A 19,635-nucleotide genomic window follows, 5' to 3' on the forward strand; every position below is an offset into this window, starting at 1 on the left:
TCCATCCATTTGCCTTCAAATTTCATGTCCTTGCTTTTAATAGCTGAGTAGTATTCCATTGTGTAAATGTACCACAATTTCTGTATCCATTCTTCAGTTGAGGGACATCTAGGTTGTTTCCAGTTTCTGGCTATTATGAATAAAGCTGCTATGAACATATTTGAGCAAGTGTCCTTGTGGTATGGTGGAGCCTCTTTTGAGTAAATGTCGAGGAGTGGTAGAGCTAGGTCTTGAGGTAGAACTATTCCCAATTTTCTGAGAATATGTGGCATATACTTGCAATCATAGCATTCAGGCAGCTGAGGCAGAAGGACAGATGAGTTTAAGGCCAGATAAAACAAGTGCTGGGGCCCATAAGAGATATACAGCATAGTTCATCTAAAAAACAAAACAAGAAAGATCGAAGACAGAGATCTCAGGGACAGCGCCTAAGGAGAGGCTAGACTGATGGTGCTAGAAGGAGCTGTTTGAAAGAGACAGAGAAAGCTTTTCTGAGTAGGGAAACACCAGCCCAGAGTGACGTGAGCCCTGGACCATGTGGACCTCTGAGGAAGACACTGGCTTCTCTCATGTCCCAGGCATGGAGAGTTAAGTACGGTGTCCTATTTGACCATTCACTCCTGCTTTGTCTGGGGTGTTGAGGTGCCAAGTGGCATGCCCAACAAACTCAGAGATCCAATAAGGCTTCAGCAACCTGGATCCCCTCCAGAGTCACCAACACAGACAAAAGCCTACCAAGCTGTTCTATTTTCTAATTGCTCAGGCACAAGAGTGGGAGGCTGGTTCCTGTGGGAATTTCCAAGTCACACAGGAAAGTTTTGGTTCCTCTTTCAGTCTGGCTCTTCCTCAGCATCTGGTGTGATGAGTGGGGCCTCAGCCAGGAATGGGGAGCAGCCCATTGATGCGGTGCTGTGACCCTTAGAGAGACATCCACATTTCTTTTCATGTGACTGAAAACAAAACAAAACAAAAACTCCTCAGGAACCGCCATTGAAAGGAGACAGTTTTGCTTTTGCTTATGATTTCTTGTTTGTGTCATCAGATGTCAAAACCTTCTGGAATAGTGTGTACTATGATGTGGGAACAAGCAGTTCTGGGGAGAGGATACCCCATTATTTGGAGCCCAAAGAAATGAGCTGTTTCATGTTACTGTGTTCTTCAGGTTCCAGCAAGACCAGAGTGCTATACAGCCCATATGATCCCAGAGCTCTATACAGCCCATGTGATCCCAGAGCGCTATACAGCCCATATGATCCCAGAGCACTATACAGTCCATATGATCCCAGAGCTCTATACAGCCCATGTGATCCCAGAGCTCTATACAGCCCATATGATCCCAGAGCTCTATACAGCCCATATGATCCCAGAGCGCTATACAGCCCATATGATCCCAGAGCACTATACAGCCCATATGATCCCAGAGCACTATACAGCCCATATGATCCCAGAGCTCTATACAGCCCATGTGATCCCAGAGCGCTATACAGCCCATATGATCCCAGAGCTCTATACAGCCCATATGATCCCAGAGCTCTATACAGCCCATATGATCCCAGAGCTCTATACAGCCCATATGATCCCAGAGCACTATACAGCCCATATGATCCCAGAGCACTATACAGCCCATATGATCCCAGAGCTCTATACAACCCATATGATCCCAGAGCTCTATACAGCCCATATGATCCCAGAGCGCTATACAGCCCATATGATCCCAGAGCACTATACAGCCCATATGATCCCAGAGCACTATACAGCCCATATGATCCCAGAGCGCTATACAGCCAATGTGATCCCAGAGCACTATACAGCCCATATGATCCCAGAGCTCTATACAGCCCATATGATCCCAGAGCTCTATACAGCCCATATGATCCCAGAGCGCTATACAGCCCATGTGATCCCAGAGCACTATACAGCCCATATGATCCCAGAGCTCTATACAGCCCATATGATCCCAGAGCTCTATACAGCCCATGTGATCCCAGAGCACTATACAGCCCATATGATCCCAGAGCTCTATACAGCCCATATGATCCCAGAGCTCTATACAGCCCATATGATCCCAGAGCTCTATACAGCCCATATGATCCCAGAGCACTATACAGCCCATATGATCCCAGAGCACTATACAGCCCATATGATCCCAGAGCACTATACAGTCCATATGATCCCAGAGCTCTATACAGCCCATATGATCCCAGAGCTCTATACAGCCCATATGATCCCAGAGCACTATACAGCCCATATGATCCCAGAGCTCTATACAGCCCATATGATCCCAGAGCTCTATACAGCCCATATGATCCCAGAGCACTATACAGCCCATATGATCCCAGAGCACTATACAGCCCATATGATCCCAGAGCGCTATACAGCCCATGTGATCCCAGAGCACTATACAGCCCATATGATCCCAGAGCGCTATACAGCCCATGTGATCCCAGAGCACTATACAGCCCATATGATCCCAGAGCGCTATACAGCCAATGTGATCCCAGAGCGCTATACAGCCCATGTGATCCCAGAGCACTATACAGCCCATATGATCCCAGAGCACTATACAGCCAATGTGATCCCAGAGCACTATACAGCCAATGTGATCCCAGAGCGCTATACAGCCCATATGATCCCAGAGCTCTATACAGCCCATATGATCCCAGAGCGCTATACAGCCCATATGATCCCAGAGAACTATACAGCCAATGTGATCCCAGAGCACTATACAGCCCATATGATCCCAGAGCGCTATACAGCCCATATGATCCCAGAGCACTATACAGCCCATGTGATCCCAGAGCTCTATACAGCCAATGTGATCCCAGAGCACTATACAGCCCATATGATCCCAGAGAACTATACAGCCAATGTGATCCCAGAGCACTATACAGCCCATGTGATCCCAGAGCTCTATACAGCCAATGTGATCCCAGAGCTCTATACAGCCCATATGATCCCAGAGCACTATACAGCCCATATGATCCCAGAGCACTATACAGCCAATGTGATCCCAGAGCTCTATACAGCCCATATGATCCCTGAGTGAGATTAAAGCAACCACAGGATAAGATTTGGGGCAGGTGGAGGGAAAGCAGATGCTTCTTCAGAAGGCTTGGTGTCCCGAGATCCCCTCTGTGTGTGTGTCACTTGACTGAATTTGGTTTTGCAGTGCCCTGCAAAGGGCAGGAATCATATCCCTTTTACAGAGGAGAAAACAGACATATCGGCAAACAGCTGAGCTGAGACTGGAACCTAAGCCAACGGGAGCAGATGGTCTACGATGTTATCCATCTTTTAGCTTTCATGTACCCCTAAATGTGTCCAGGCCATAGCTTGATCTTTAGCTATCATAGCTCTCTGCAGGGTTGTCTTTTCACTTCTGTCACTTATGGCCTGAGGAGGAACTGGTGACAATCAGCAAAGTTGCCTAAAGAGGAGCCTGAGCATCCAGCTGCCTCTAATTAGGAACACAAGCACTTTCCTAGGTGAGATAGGAAGGTGCTATTGTCCCAGATCTTGCTCTCTGGGAGAGAGAGGGCCTGGAAATGAGGCTGCACACATGGACTTCCTCCAAGGGCATCTTTGTGGCTCTGGAGACACAAGGCAAACTAGATACAGATGGTGGAACTTGGGCCTTAGAGGGACACTACCTCTAAGCCACAACCCAGAGGAAGTCTACTCAGATGAGGGATTTTGTGGTATTGATATGTTCTAGGAGCTAGTGAGTTGGTGTTTACTGAAATGTTATTTTTTCTGGGGTATACTGATCTAGAAACGTGCTGATTGTTTAAAATTTTTTTTTGTCTCATATGTATGGGGTTTCGTATACATGCCTATGTGTGCACCATGTGTCCCTGGTACCACAGAGGCCAGAAGGTGCCAGAACCCTTGGAATCAGAGTTGCAGGTGGCTGTGAGCCACCTCGTGCGTGCTGGGAATTGTAAGAACAGCCACTGCTCTTAACCACGGAGCCATCTCTGCAGCTCCAGGGACCAAGTTTTCTAATGGAACCCACTTAGCAAATCCAAGCTGTAGGATAACTGCACGGACAGGTTACAGACAGCCAAGAGAAAGACAGGATAGAGGGGCCATCGGGTGGCTAAGAGGACAGCCATAGTCCGCAGGGGTAAGCTGTGGCCTTGTGAGTCATTCCAACCTGAAACCATGAGGTCAGTCCAAGCCTGGAAAGAAAGGGACTCTTTCTTTTTTGTTTCTTTCTTTCTTTTCTTTTCTTTTTTTTTTTTTTTAAGTTGTGTTCATTAGAGACAAGGTCTTTTGTGGTGTAGGCTGTCCTCGAACTCTCTGTGTAACCAAGGATAACGTTGAAATCCTGGTCTTCCTTCTTCCACATCCCAAGTGTTGGGATTACAACCCCATAGGACTCTTCCTTTTTATTGCTTACTTATTTGTTTGTATGCACACACATGGCACATCTGTAGAGGTCAAAGGACGGTTCTCTCCTTCCAACATATGGGTTCAAGCATCAAACTCAGGGTGTCAGGGATGTTAGCAGTTGCCTTTACCTGATGACTCTATCTTAAAGTGGGATGGTTCAATGGCAGGGCCAAAAGGGAGCAATGCCGTGTGGACTCCGTTATTCCAGAGCTGAATCCTAAAATCAGGGGAAGCAGTTCCCTTGGTTCCTTTTCCTGTCACTACAATAAAATGGCCAGACAACAGTAACTTGCAGGAGAAAGGGTTTGTTTGGACCCACAATTTCCATGTATAGTCTGTCATGGCAGGGAAGTCGCAGCAGCAGGGATGGGACACAGCTGGTCACATTGCATCCCTGCTAAGAGAACAGTAGGGATGCCTATGACCATCTCTCTCTCCCTTTATACTGTCTAGGACCCAGATTAAGAAATGGTGACACTCACAGTGGACAGGTCTTCCTGCCTTGATGAAACCAGGATAACCCCCCCATAGGCATGCCAAAAAAAGCTGGTTGAATAAAAATGATGGCACAGCCACTCCAAATATGGTTAAGAAGAAGGTCTTTTTTTTTTTTTTTTTTTAAGATTTATTATTTATATGTGTGCCTGCCTGCCAGAAGAGGGCACCAGATCTCATTATAGATGGTTGTGAGCCACCATGTGGTTGCTGGGAACTGAACTCAGGACCTTCAGAAGAACAGACAGTGCTCTTAACCTCTGAGCCATCTCTCCAGCCCCAAGAAGAAGGTGTTTATTGTAGATATGAGGGAATGTACTGCCGGAGGCATCCAGAATAGTCCAGGAGAGAGAGAGAGAGAGAGAGAGAGAGAGAGAGAGAGAGAGAGAGAGAGAGAGAGAGAGAGAGAGAGGAGAGAGAGAGAGAGAGAGAGGAGAGAGAGAGAGAGAGAGAGAGAGAGAGAGAGAGAGAGAGAGAGAGAGAGAGAAAGGTACAGATTGAACAGTGGGGGGTGGGGAGAGCAAGAGAGGAAGAGAGAGGGACAAGAGAGGAGAATAGGAGAGGGAGAAGAACAAAGAGGCCAAGAGAGCCAAGGACCAAGAGAGCACATGGCTGAAATGGCTGGGTTATAGGAGTCAGATGCTGGGGGAGGGAAGAGAAGCTCAGGGGCTGGAGAGGGTTAGGACAGGGGAGAGGGGTGAGAAGTGCTGAGAGGAGCCAGGACTCTGTAACAGGTGTTTGCAGTGCTGAGAGAGCCCAGTGGCCAGCATGGACACCACATAAGCAGCACAGTAGCCACTTCTCCTGAGTTTCTCTGAACCTGACACCGGATCCCTCCGGTGAGTCTAGATATCTTCAGGTTGACAACTGACACTTAAGAGTCACTGTCTAATCTGGTGGTAGGTTTAGTGGTATTTGTTCTCCCAAATCAAAGTGTGCTGGATGAAAGTGGGAGCATTCAAACCATATTAGTAGCAGGTTTGGTGGCTCACACCTTTCCCAGCATTTAGGAGGCTGAGGCGGGAGGATCAAGATGGTCGGGCTGTGCTACCTAGGGAGACCCTGACTCAAACAAGACAAATGCAGTGCTGTGTGTGTGTGTGTGTGTGTGTGTGTGTGTGTGTGTGTGTGTGTACAACATGGGGAAAGAGCTGTAGAAAGGAAGGGGAAAGTTCTATTGGGTAGGTTTATTTTTTTTTTAAACAGAGTTTTGTTATGTGAAAAACATGGCACTGAGTAGACTATGAAATCAGACAAAAGCACCCTTGTTGCAGTACAAAAGCTAAAACAAAAAAACAAAAACAAAACAAAACAAAAAGCTAAAACAAAATGGCAGAGCACCATGCTTCATTCTACCTCTGTTGGCTATGTCAGACATTCACATGTTTTGCTGTTCTGCCCATGCCTAATGTCCTACAAGAATTGATTCTGGGTTGTAAGTAAATTTTGGAGCTATGTACATGATGGTATGTTTCTGTAATCCTAGTTCTTAAGAGGTTGAGGTAAAAGGATTTTCATCCATTTGAGAGCTACAAAACAAGACCCTGTCACACCCCAAATAAAATGTAATAAATTTGAAGAATAGGCCAGTTGACAAATATGCACTACAAAAATAAGGAAATGGCCTGTTGTATAACCTGTTTAAAATATGGCCCTCTTTTAAATTTGTATTTTCTCTTTTCTGCCTCCTTTATTCCTTCATGATGGAGAGTCAACGGGCATAGAGTCATAGTCCCCTTTGCTGTGAGCTTCCTCAGCATCTCAGAGTCTCAGCCAAGGCCTCTGCAAAGTGCTATGACCTCTACCTCACAGATCAGCTGGGGTGGGGGGAGATAGATCAATTTTCAATTGTTCCCATTCAAAGAGTGGCCACAAAGGAAATGTAAGGGAAGATATGATTGGCCCTATGATGTAGGGCGCTGTCTGTGAGCAAATGACAGCACATCCTCCGGAGTTTGGTCAATGCTATTTTTATCTTTGGGGTATCAATGTGTTAGATAGAGCACATAAAAAGTACTAGGGCCCCAGGCATGATGGTGTTTACTTGTAATCCCAGTACTCAGGAGGAGGGGACAGGACCACCAGGAGTTTATAGTCACTCTCAGTGACATAGGGAATTCAAGGCTAGCCTGGAACAGGACCAAAACCTGCTTGATTTGGGAGAGAATTCATATTAATCTGAAATCTTGCTTATCATTGGAAAACCCTCAAAAAATACAGGGGCCTAGACTGTATGATAATGCTTAGTTCAAGAGTCTGATCTCAGTGTTGTGTCTTGATTATCACAGAGCCAAGTTGGTCTTTTACATTCAGTTGTCTTCTGCTCTCTAAACCGTGGCTTCCAGATCCTTCTGAAAAGCACTGGAAGTGCAAACTCTATGGAAAATAATATAGACGTTTTCAAAAGGTGAAAATAGAAGTATTATATGTCACAGGAGTTCCACTTTGTGAAGATGTCCACAAGAAGTGAAATCAGAGTTATGAAGAGGCATTTGAGCCCTGTGTTCACAGCAATATTATCCACATAATAGACAAGAGGTGGAAGCAGCCCAGATGTCCATCAGCAGATGAATAGATTCATTAAGTGTGTGTGTTAGACAACACACAAACTGGGAAAATAATATATATATTATATATATGGGTATGGATAGGTGATAGATAAAGAGATTTTATTTGTGAATTTCATATCATATGGCAAGAAACTCTTGTCAAATAACACATGATGAATAAACCTTGAAGGTATAACATTAAGTAAAACAGGCCAACCACCAAAAGGCCAGCATATCTAAAGTAGTCAAATCCATAGAGGCAAATAGTAGACTGGGAAACGGAAAGTGAGTTTGTTGTTTAGTGAGTACACAGATTCATGGCACAAACAAAGGGTCTGGAGATCTGTCTCACAACAATGTGAAGATATTTCTCCACGGTAAACTTAAAGATGGTCGATTTGGTGAATGTGGTATATTTCTTTCCGTGGTGGCTCTCAAACCCAGGACCTTTACATAATTTGTATGTACCCTACCATTGAGCTGCGCCCGCAGCCTGTGGGATTTTGAGACAGGGCCTCCCGGTGTACAACTAGCTGGCCTCAAGTTTGCTAGTCACCTGTCTCCCAAGTGCTGGGATTATAAATGTCTAACATAAATGTGGCTATATGTAGTTCTTTTTAACCACAATAAAATTAATAAACAAGGGCTGGAGAGATGGCTCAGAGATTAAGAGCACTGACTGTTCTTCTAAAGGTCCTGAGTTCAATTCCCAGCAACCACATGGCGGTTTACAACCATCTATAATGAGATCTGGTGCCCTCTTCTGGCGTGTACATGTACACACAGGCACAATACTGTATAAATAATAAATAAATCTTTTTTAAAAAATAATAAATGAAAGCTGGATGGTAGTGGTGTACAAACAGCTAGAACTCCATGAGGCCAGCCTGCTCTACAGAGTGAGTTCCAGGACTGCCAAGGCTACATAGAGAAACCATGCCTTAAAAAAACAAAAACAAAAACAGGCTTTGCAGACACTGCTGTCCCCTCTCATCACTTGCTGCAGCCATGGTCAACCCCACCGTGTTCTTTGCGGTGGATGGTGAGCCCTTGGGCCTCGTCTCCTTTGAGCTCTTTGCAGACAAAGTTCCAAAGACAGCAGAAAACTTTCATGCTCTGAGCACTGGAGAGAAAGGGGTTCCTCCTTTCACAGAATTATTTCAGGATTCATATGCCAGGGTGGTAATTTCACACACCATAATGGCAATGGAGGCAGGTCCATCTATGGGGAGAAATTTGAGGATGAGAGTTTCATCCTGAAGCATATAGTTCCTGGCATCTTGTCTATGGCAAATGCTGGACCAAACACAAATGGTTCCCAGTTGTTTTTATCTGCACTGCTGAAACTGAGTGGCTGGCTGGCAAGCACGTGGTCTTTGGGAAGGTGAAAGAAGGCATGAGCTTTGTGGAAGCCATGGAGCGCTTTGGGTCCGAAAGGCAAGACCAGCAGGAAGATCACCATTTCCGACTGTGGACAAATCCAATTCTTTTGACTTGCGGGCATCTTACCCACCAGATCATTCCTTCTGTAGCTCAGGAGAGCGCCCCCACGCCATCTGCTCCTAGTACCCTGTAATCTCTGCCCTCACTGAAGTTCTTTGGGTTCCATATTGTCCTCATTCCCCTTCAAGTTTAGCTGGATTACAGAGTTAAGTTTATGATTATGAATAAAAAGTAAATAGGAAAAAAACCCAAAAATAAATAAGTAAACAAATGAACCCATTGTTTTGCACAACTAATATGCAATAATAAAAGTAATAATAAAAAAAGTGTTGAGGCTGGGTGTGGCTAGGCACACCTTTAATCCTAGCACTTCAGAAGCAGAAAGATCTTGTGAGTTTGAGGCCAGCCTGCTCTACACAGTAAGTTCCAGGCCAACCAGAGCTACATAGAGAGACCAAATGTCTAAAAACAACAACCAACCAATAACAAAAACAAAAGTGTGATGGGGGCCAAAAAAAGGTCCCACATCCTTTTGGAATCATTCGTGGTTTGTCACTTTATGGAACACAAGAATTTGCTAGATCAATAAAGGTAGACTCTTTTCTTATTTGCCTCTTCTTAGATGTTGGCCAAGTGTCCAAGTCAGTGAAAGAAAAGGTATCGCTGCCCTGCGGTTACAACTTTTCTGTTGAGGAGCTGGCCATACTCCGAATCTACTGGCAAAAAGATAATGAAATGGTGCTGAGTGTCATCTCTGGAGAAAGAGAAGTGTGGCCCAAGTATAAGAACCGGACTTTATGTGACATCACTAACAACTTCTCTCTGACGATCCTGGGCCTGCTCCCCTCAGACAGGGGCATATACGAATGTGTCGTTCAGAAGAATGAAGGAACTTACGTGCTGAAGCACTGTAATTCCAGGGAGCTGTCCATCAGAGGTCGGTGAGATTCTCTGGTCTACTGATTTGTAATGTCCTTAAAGGCACATGTCTAATCAACGTAGGTGACAATCTTTTCAGAGAAGGATGCATCTCAATTCATACCTGAAGACCGAGTCTCCAGTTTTACAGAAAACCCAACTGTTCATAGTGGAAACATCCATCAGGGCACTTTTCTTGTAATTGGGACAATCAAAGGCCACAGTAGCCAGGCACTACAATGGCCTGAAATGCCTTCTGACTTGCGGGGCGTAACTTAGATGTCATGTGGCTGTACTGTGAGATGCACAGTTACCTATTCCGGGTAACAAGTTAAATTGTTACACGTTTTTTACTTTTCTGAAGAATTTGTGCCCCTGCCTTTGTTCATAGGATAATACGGATATCCCTTTGCTGCTAAAAGTGGCCAAAACTTGGGTTAACTGAGTCATATGAACTACAAAGGGTGAAGCATTTTGTTTACAACCGTGAGCTACAAAGGGTCGATCTTTTTGTTTCCAACTGTGTGTGTGTGTGTATGTGTGTGTGTGTTTGTGTGTGCTTTCAGCAGCCAGAAGAAGGTGCTGGCTTCCTCTGATGGTAGAGTTACAGGTTGTTGTGAGCCACCATGGGGTTGCTGGGAATTGAACTCGGGACCTCAGGAAGAACAGTCAGTGCTCTTAACCGCTGAGCCGAGCCACACCCAAATGTGAGTGCTGGCAGCTGAACTTGTACGCTCTGCAAGAGTAAGTGAAGCGTATGTACTTGTAACTGCTGAGCCGGCTCTCCAGTGCCAAAAGGCTAATCTTTAGATGGGTCACAGTCTTGCAAGAGCCTCAGAGCAGTTCCTCTGAACAGGTTATCTCGTAGAAGACAAAGCTGAGACTGCTGTAAGCTCAGTCAGACATGAAGAGGCGGCTCTTACTGAGCTATTTCTCACAAGAGCGGAGCGCAGAAATGAACACATGTGAGTTGTGATTGAGAACATAAGGGCTGCAGATTTGCAGCTCCAGGTTTTTAAAAAAAGATTTATTTATTTATTTGTTATTTATTGTATATGAGCATTTTTATCTGCAGAGGAGGGCATCAGGTCACACTATAGATGGTTGTGAGCCACCATGTGGTTGCTGGGAATTGAACTCAGGACCTCTGGAAGAGCTACACCACTGAGCCATCTTTCCAGCCCTACAGCTCCAGGTTTGAAACCCATGGTAATTGGTTAGAAGAAACAAAAGTAACATTTTTATGTTGGCTATCAGGGCAGGGATTTGATTGGGTGGGGTTAAGCTAGTAAGTAGAAAATAATAAAGCCAACTCTCATAGCTCAGGAACACATCAGACTTTATTTAGGAGCAAGGCTCGTTTTCCCCCACGGGTTTCAGTTTTGGTTTTTGAGACAGGTTCTCACTATGTAGCCTTGACTGGCATGGAGGCTAGCCTCAAGATCATAGAGTATCACCAGCAGTGAACTTTGTTGTTGTTGTTTAAAATGACTTCCCCTCCAACCAAATGCAAGGTGTTCCCTCTCCTAGTGGCTATACACCTGTATGTGCCCTGCCCTTTTTTCTCCCAGTGTCATTGTGCAGTTTTAGAAGCTTTTCTTGACAACCTGGTTTAAATATGAGCATCTCCCTAACTATGTCATGTGTGTCAGGCTCCATGCTGAGTGCTTTCTAGTCACGGTGCCATTTTATCCCTTCATCCCTAGAATGCACGCATTACTAATCCATCTGCAAAGTAGGACTAAAACCAAGGAAGTGCCCACAGTCATGGGACAAAGTTCAGCTGAAGAAGTGCTCTTGGTGACAAGTGACCTCTGCACATAAGAGCTCTGTAGTACTCAGATTTTTTTTTTTTTTTTTTTTTTTTTGAGACAAGTCTCTCTGGGTATCCCTGGCTGTCCTGGACTTGATTTGTAGACCAACCTGGCCTTGGACTCACAGAGATCCGCCTGCTTCTGCCTCTCTGAGTGCTGGGATTAAAGGTGTGGCCTTCTAAAAGAAAAGTTCAGATAATGGACTGAAGTGGGCTTGTGATTGCCACGTGTGAGGGGAGGAGATAAATTCCTAAAGTCTAAGAGTGAGAATCACTCTTAGAGAATTTACACACTTAGCTCTAAGCCAAGTTCGTATCTCACTGGAAGTCAAGTATACAAATGAAGTCAACTCCAGGAGGCCTCCTTGTCCCTTTAGAATGTCAGAGTAGCAAGGAATTAATAAATTGTAGTGGCTGGGATTACAGCTTTAATATTTTACAGTTTGAACATAGTTTTACCTAAGTACAAGCCTTTCTTTTTCTTTTTTCTTTTTTTTTTTTTTTTTTTTTTTTTTTTTGAGAAAATGAGAAAAGGTCTTACTCCAAAGCTCAGAGGGTTTGGAACTCATTATATAGCCCAGGCTGGCCTCAAACTCCTCCCCCTCAGCCACCAAAGTACACATGACTACAGGTGTGCCCCCCAATTACTTTTTATGCCCCCCCAACTCAGCTGACCTTACTTTTTAAGAAGCAAGGGAGTATTGAATATGGACTCAGGGTGATGGGTGCATGTGGGAATTAGACGTCCAGGAAATGCATGCCCATATGAGTAGGTATGTACAGGCTCCCACCTGTTTTCTGGCTCTTAGGCAGAAGGTTCTTCATGCATGTTCCTTACTAAATCAACAGCTAAAAGGAGCCACTTGTGTACTTCCAATATCAGGAGGAAATGAAGGGATGAGATAGAAGGGTATAACATGGGCAGGTTGTGGTGTGGAGAAATGTGACTGCAGATCTCAGTTCTGCCATAGGGCTGTGAGTTCCCAAAGTCTATTTATTTACAAGATAAAATCATAGGCATCAACCACTCCAAGTTTGTGCTATTTAACACTGTATGTATGTATGTATGTATGTATGTATGTATGTATGTATGGCTTTTTTTGAGACAGAGTCTTTCTATAAGGCCTTGATTGGCCTAGAACTCAGGCTGGCCTCACTTATAGAGAACCACCTGCCTCTGCTTCCTCAGTGCTGGGATTAAAAGCGTGTGCCACCATGCCTGGTTATTTTATTGTTTAGGAAGCAGGGTCTTCACTATGTTTTCCAGGCTGCCTCCAAACTTGTAGAGTTCAAGCTACCTGTCTCCAGGCATGCACCGCCACACGTCACTTGACCTATGACCCTTTTAAAAATAATAATTAATTAATTTACTTATTTATTTATTTTTATTTTTTCTTTTTGAGACAGAGTTTCTCTGTGTTAGCCTTGGCTGTCCTGGACTCACTTTGTAGACCAGGCGGACCTCGAATTCACAGCGATCCCCCTGCCTCTGCCTCCCAAATGCTGGGATTAAAGGAGTGTGCCAACATGCCCAGCCCCCCTGTGGCATTTCTAAGTCTAAGCCTAACCTCCTAAGGCTGCCATCAAGAGACTAACATCTAGAAACAGCTAAGAGGAACTCAACATTATCAGTCTTCTTTTCTCCTCGTACAATCACAAGCATCAAATCAACATTTTCCACAGGAACCAATCCTTTCTCTGTGCTCCTACCTCCTTCCTTCAAGGTGGGAGACAGCAGATGTGGCCAATTCAAACCAGCTGTTTCACTAACGACTTATGGGGACTTGCAAATGCGACCTTATTTTGTCATTTTCACTGAAGCTTGATCATTTATTTAACATAAGCCTGTGCCTGTGTATAATTGTATGCTTGTTCTATCTCTAGCTGACTTCCCTGACCCTAATATAACTCAGTTTGGAAATCCATCTGCTGACATTAAAACGATAATGTGCGAGACCTCTGGAGGTTTCCCAGAGCCTCGGCTCTCTTGGTTGGAAAACGGAAGAGAATTAAGTGGCATCAATACAACAGTTTTCCAGGATCCTGACTCTGAACTGTACACCATCAGTAGCAAACTGGAGTTCAATACGACAAAAAACCACAGCATTATGTGTCGCGTTGTATATGGCAACTCTCAAGTGTCAAAGAACTTCACCTGGGAAAAACGTAAGCGACATTGTACGGGGAATTATCTACTAGGTATCATCTGAAAGTGTAACCTAGCCAACTGCGTTGTAGAATTGCACTTACTGACTTGATGGTCACTGTGGTCATTTTGGACACACGGGATGTGTCATTATGTCTTCCTGACGTCACTGGATAAGTGTAATGAGGCTATTGCTAGATTAATTTTATTTTCTTTTCACAAATATTCTAAATTTTAAAGGCCTAATAACTGCTAACCATCATGCAGTAATTTTTCAATTTACGTAATGTTTTTGAAAGCACTAAATTTTGTCCTTTTAATCCCCCACCCCTCCACACACACACACACTGGCCCTGACTTTGATGGATTCCTTTAGGGTAACTTGTCCTAATAGTCCCATGGTAACAAATCATTGTGGTTTTTTGTTTGTTTGTTTTGGGTTTTGTTTTTGTTTTTTTTTTTTTTTTGGAGTAGATTTTTATTTTTAGAACTACTGGTTCAAGCTGGGTGTATTGTCAGAACAGCAGCAGTTCAGCACACCCAAAGCCCTAGGTTTGATCCCACCTACTGGTTCATCCAGAGCCAAATCTGGTAAAGTTATGTGATGAAGGTCTTTGAGGACAATGTCTGGGGAGTGGTGGTGAAAATAGGTCATTTTGAGTCAATAATTTACCTTATAGGTAGTAAGCTTAGGGAATTCCCTTTCTCTAAAGGTGGAAAATAAGATGAAGACATTGCTTGTAAACCAATGTGTGTATCTTAAACCCATGGTAGGTAATCATGGGACTCAGATACTTGAAATGCACATGCAATTTGAAGGGCTGAGGATACAGAGGCACACCTGGGTCTCCCCTCCCACCTCAGCCCCACTCTAAGGATATCGTCTGTCTGCACAGTGTGGAAGCAGAGCTGTACGGGTGCACTGACTCTGAGCTGTGGTATGGCTATGCCTAACTCTTTACATACAGTTAAGACAGTTCAGGTGGTTTATGAGTTCAGTAGTGTATGATTTGTTCTTTCAGATCTGAGATTGATTCTTTTAACTATTTCCTTTGGAGTCCTGAAAACACTAGTCTCCAACATAAACCAAATTGTTTTGGTGTGATGTTAACATTCAAAACTCATCTCTCAGTCACTTTTTATGTATTCTAATTTTTTTGTTTTGTTTTTTTGAGACAGGGTTTCTCTGTGTAGCCTTGGATGTCCTGAACTCACTTTATAGACTAGGCTGGCCTTGAACTTACAGAGATCCTCCTGCTTCTGCCTCCTGAGTGCTGGGATTAAAGGCATGTGCCACCACCACCCAGCCTAATATTTTATTTTAAAAAGTCTTGGATCATAGCTGGGCATGGTGGTGCATGCCTTTAATCCCAGCACTCAGGGAGGCAGAGGCAGGCGGATCACTGTGAGTTTGAGGCCAGCCTGATCTACAAAGCGAGTCCAGGACAGCCAAGGCTATCACAGAAAGACACTGTTTCTAAAAATCCCAAAAATAAACAAACAAAAAGTCTTGGCTCATAAAGTGAAAATGGCTTATTAATTCATGGTTTATTTTTACTTTATAGCTCTATCACCAACAAATTCTATGTTACTTTAAAGGTGGGGCTCATATTGAGTTCAATCAGTACTCATAATTTGAATATAGTTTACTTTGGATGCTCTTTTGGAATGGACGTAAATATTACATTTAGGACAAGAGTTGCTGAAACTTCTCTAGAAAAAAAATCAGATAGCATTTTAGGGTGTTCTCCCTGTTCCACACCCTGGCCAGCATGTGCTGTCACTTTAAGTTTTGATCTTGGCCATTCTGGTGGGTGTAAGATGGAATCTCAGAGCTGTTTTGATTTGCATTTCCCTGATGACTAAGGATGCTGATCATTTCTTTAAGGGCTTCTCCTGTGCTGAGATTCTCTGTTTGGCTCTGTACCTTATTTTTTTTTTTTTTTTTTAATTGGGTTATCATCCATGAGGCTTGGCAATGGGGAAAATTGAGAACAAGGTAGCGTTTAGTATTTCCGGCAAGCCATCCCAAAGAAGCTGTGCTGCTAATGTTCCTTTCGAACTGTATCCTTGTCCGTTTTTCAGAGGTTGCTATTTCTAAAAAGATCGAAAAATAAATGGTAGAGCTGTCACCCCAATGAAGAGGACTGGAAGGCAGCAACACACACACCCATCTCTTTCTCCTCCTGCCCCGGCAGGCTTTGCATCCCTCTTTGGCTCCCCAGGAGTCTAGAAGTTTATCAGAGGCTATCCTACAATGCTGTCTCCCAGGATGGTCCCCTAGGACCAATTCTCAGCCATTGTTAGTTCTTCTAGTCTCCTCAAAACTCAAGACTGGAAGGCAAGACTGAATCTTGAAGAGAACGTGAAGCACCTCCTGAATATTTTGGGGGAGGGGTGGGAGCAGAGTTCAAGACAGGGTCTTTCTGTGTAGCCTTGGCTGACCTGGACTCACTTTGTAGACCAGGCTGGCCTTGAACTCACAGCGATCCGCCTGCCTCTGCCTCCCGAGTGCTGGGCTTACAGGCGTGCGCCACTGTACCAGGCTGCACCTCCTGAATCTTAAGGCGGCACTGTGTGAAGTAAAGAGTGAAGATGAAGGATGTGAAGAGGACATGAAAGGCAAAGGAGGCACAATAGAGCTAGAGGAGGAAAAAAAAAAGTAGCTTTATCTAGATTGCGACATTGCTAGTATCAGCTACAGAAATGAGCTATGAAGACAAGATCGCTTTTAAGGTATCTCCTTAGAACCTTCATGTCAAGTTATCTCAGTAAGAGCAAACACTCAAAAAAATTTTTATTTTTTACCACATGCAATATCTGTATCATTTGAATATAGAATTATGCAAGAGAATGCCGGCAGCTGTGTGTTCTCCATGGGTGCATACTGAAGAGGCGGAGGGTAGGAACCTGACAGTAGAAAGCACATCACGACTGATGCTATTCCTTTCTTTCCACAGCCCCAGAAGCCCCTCCTGATAGAAGGATCATGCCTGTAGTCATTTCAATACCAGTACTACTACTAATAACAACAATAATAGTACCAGTAACAGTGTACCTCAGAAAGAACAGTGAGTACTGCTTTTATTATCGTGATTAATTCCTGGAATCCCAGACTGCATTAGTGAGTTTCAGTGCATCTTTAGCATATCAGTCTAGTCTCTTGCTCATATTTGCAACAAATCTATAGCAACTTTAGATTCTTTTTTTTTTCCTCATCAAGTTCTGTCCACTCACCATAAAAAGAAAATCCTGGGCCCTTACCGTATGCCCCTAGTATTAGTCTAGGCATTCAAATTCCAAGGACAAGAAGACATTACTCTTGAGATCTGCTCTGAGAGCTAACTATGGCGGCACACACCTATAACCTCTGCTTTCCTGAGACTGAAACAGGAGGACATAAAGCTAGAAACTAGATAGGGTGGGGCTGGAGAGATGGCTCAGAGGTTAAGAGCACTGTCTGCCCTTCCAGAGGTCCTGAGTTCAATTCCTAGAAACCACATGGTGGTTCACAACCATCTATAATGTGATCTGATGCCCTCTTATGGCCTGTAGGTGTACATGCAGACAGAGCACTGAATACTTAATAAGTAACTAAATCTTTAAAAAACAAAACAAAACAAAACAAGTAGACAAGGTGACACAGAGACTTTGAGGCTATAGCAATACCCTGCCTTAAAAAGGAGGGATGCATTTTACTTTAATCTTGTCGATTTTCCATAACTACGTCTTTTCTTGGAGACACCAATGACTGTGGACTTCTTTGAAAGCATCTCTAATGCTGACTGATACTCTAACCTTTGACAAAATTTAGAGGAAAAGCCTTTCTGTGGAAGAGGTCATTAAGGCTTGATAAAGTGGATGCCATGAGTGCTTTTTACCAATCCTCATTTCTTCAAAACACGTTTTTTTGTATCAGAGATGGAGTAGTTGATTAGAAGAGATTTCTAGGACAGTATAGATTTTAAATTTGGGGCCTTCCACAGAGCCTGCCCTCAACCTCTGCAAATGACCAGCAAGGGCTTTCTATGTCAGGCCTATGACAATAATCACCCTGAAGGTATCCACTAGACCAGGAGTCACATACACTGAGAAATAAAATTGAAAGACCAACATCTGCTGACTTCATAACTTTCAGCATACAAAACCAAAAAAGGGTCAAAGCTCAGATAGGAGTCACTTACTATTGTAAGAAGGAAGCCATTTTGAATAAAACTCCTATTTTGAATAGGGGTCAAACAGAGTTTAAGTTCCCAAGACCTCTTTGGATGAGTGACATCGTAGTTGGCAAGCTGAGACATGAATGCTGGACAAGTTGCCCTGCCCCAGTTGAGCAAACCCACCAATGAGAGCAGCATAAGTGGACCACAAAGAAATGATCCTAGCAAAGTCCCCTCTCCCTGAATACTGATTGGTGGAGATTTTACTTGGCACAGATGATTATGGCTTTTGTGGTTATCATACTTAAAAGCTCTGTAGTATTCTGTGAGTCACAGTTCAGCTCCCAAGTCTGTTCTGCATCCATGACCGATCAGTACTGGCCTGAGTACAATAGACTTTTCTTTGCTACACTGACTTGGTGTTTCAGTTATGTTGGATCCAAGCAGACCCTATAACAGCATGCTATGAGAAGCTCCCCTTAGGGGTAGGATACAAAAGCTCAGTGGCTCATAGTGTTTTAATACAAATTAGCTAGTCTTGCTCCCTGGTTCAGAGCCTCTCATCCTCACACTACTAGTATTGACATTTCTGGGCTAAATAATACATTGTTACAGTAGTCTTCTACCATATAAGGGATGCTGCTCAGTCTCCTCACAGCCTCTTTCAACAAACAAAATGTCTTTCAGGAATTACCAACTGTCCCTGGAAAGGGGGCGTGTGGGGGGAGTATCGGAAGCCCTCCTGGTTTTGGAACCATACTCTAGGTGTAAGATAGTAGGAAGGCATTGCTGAAATACCCAGACATGATTTATGGGATCCTCATCTGTTGTTATAATTTATACTTATCTTCAAGGACGTTCCAAAAGAAGAAATGTGGCAAGTGCAGAAGAAATCAAGATTTACACCAGGCCTATAGAAGCAACTGTCTGAAGGTAGCTTGTCTTCCTTTCTCTCTTCTCTGCTCATGTGGGATACATGCTATTATTGGATCATGAGGTACAATCTTCCTTTCAGCACAGTGCTAGTTAACCTTTTGGACAACTTGACCCAAGATGAGTGTTATCTGAGAAGAGAAAACCTTAAATGAGCATCACAGGCATCCATCAGGTTGCCTGTGAGCAAGTTTGTTGAGCATGTTTGCAATTGATGATTGATGTGGGAGGGCCCAGAGCACTATGGGTGGGACCATCCCTGAGCAGGTGATCCTGGGTGGGATAAGAAAGAGGGCTGTTAGTACAAGGGGAAGTAGCTAGTCTTACGGCAACTTGATACACCATGTTTGGTTGATATCTATAGGAGTTCTACCCTTTTCTGAAGAGAAGTGGAGGAATGCATGGGGTGGGGGCAAAGGGAAGGTCCCCACCTTCCAGTGGGGCTGGGAGAAGAGGAGGAAGGGAAACTCTGGTTGGTGATGTAAAAACAGTAATAATGAAAAAATTAAATAAAAAACTGGGGCTGAGCAAATGGTGGGGAGCAATCTAGCAAATAGCATTCTTCCACAGCCTTTGCTTCAGTTCTTGCTTCGCTTTCTGCTTGAGTTTCTCCTCTGATTTACCTCAGTCATGGGAGCTATAATCTCTAAAGTGAAGTAAACCTTTCCCTCTCCAAAACTGCTTTTGGTCAGTGTTTTATCACAGCAACAGAAACCTAACAAGAACTGAAATTGGTACTAGGAGTGGGGTGTTGTACTGACAGACTTGACCTGTTGTTTGGGT

At 43.9% G+C, this 19,635-nt stretch overlaps 1 protein-coding gene across 1 annotated transcript in view; it reads left to right on the forward strand.

Moving 5' to 3' along the window:
* Positions 1 to 19,274, forward strand: part of Cd80 (CD80 molecule) — a 28,864-nt gene extending 9,590 nt beyond the window's left edge. Inside the window, exons 2-5 of the mRNA XM_051149906.1 lie at positions 9,505 to 9,819; positions 13,498 to 13,779; positions 16,720 to 16,830; positions 18,774 to 19,274. Coding sequence (XP_051005863.1) covers positions 9,505 to 9,819; positions 13,498 to 13,779; positions 16,720 to 16,830; positions 18,774 to 18,850 — 785 coding nt within the window. The 3' untranslated portion in view covers positions 18,851 to 19,274. The remainder of the gene's footprint in view (positions 1 to 9,504; positions 9,820 to 13,497; positions 13,780 to 16,719; positions 16,831 to 18,773) is intronic.
* The last annotated feature ends 361 nt before the right edge of the window (positions 19,275 to 19,635 follow it).

The sequence above is a fragment of the Acomys russatus genome, chromosome 8 (genome assembly GCF_903995435.1).
Source record: "Acomys russatus chromosome 8, mAcoRus1.1, whole genome shotgun sequence".
Classification (NCBI taxonomy): domain Eukaryota; kingdom Metazoa; phylum Chordata; class Mammalia; order Rodentia; family Muridae; genus Acomys; species Acomys russatus.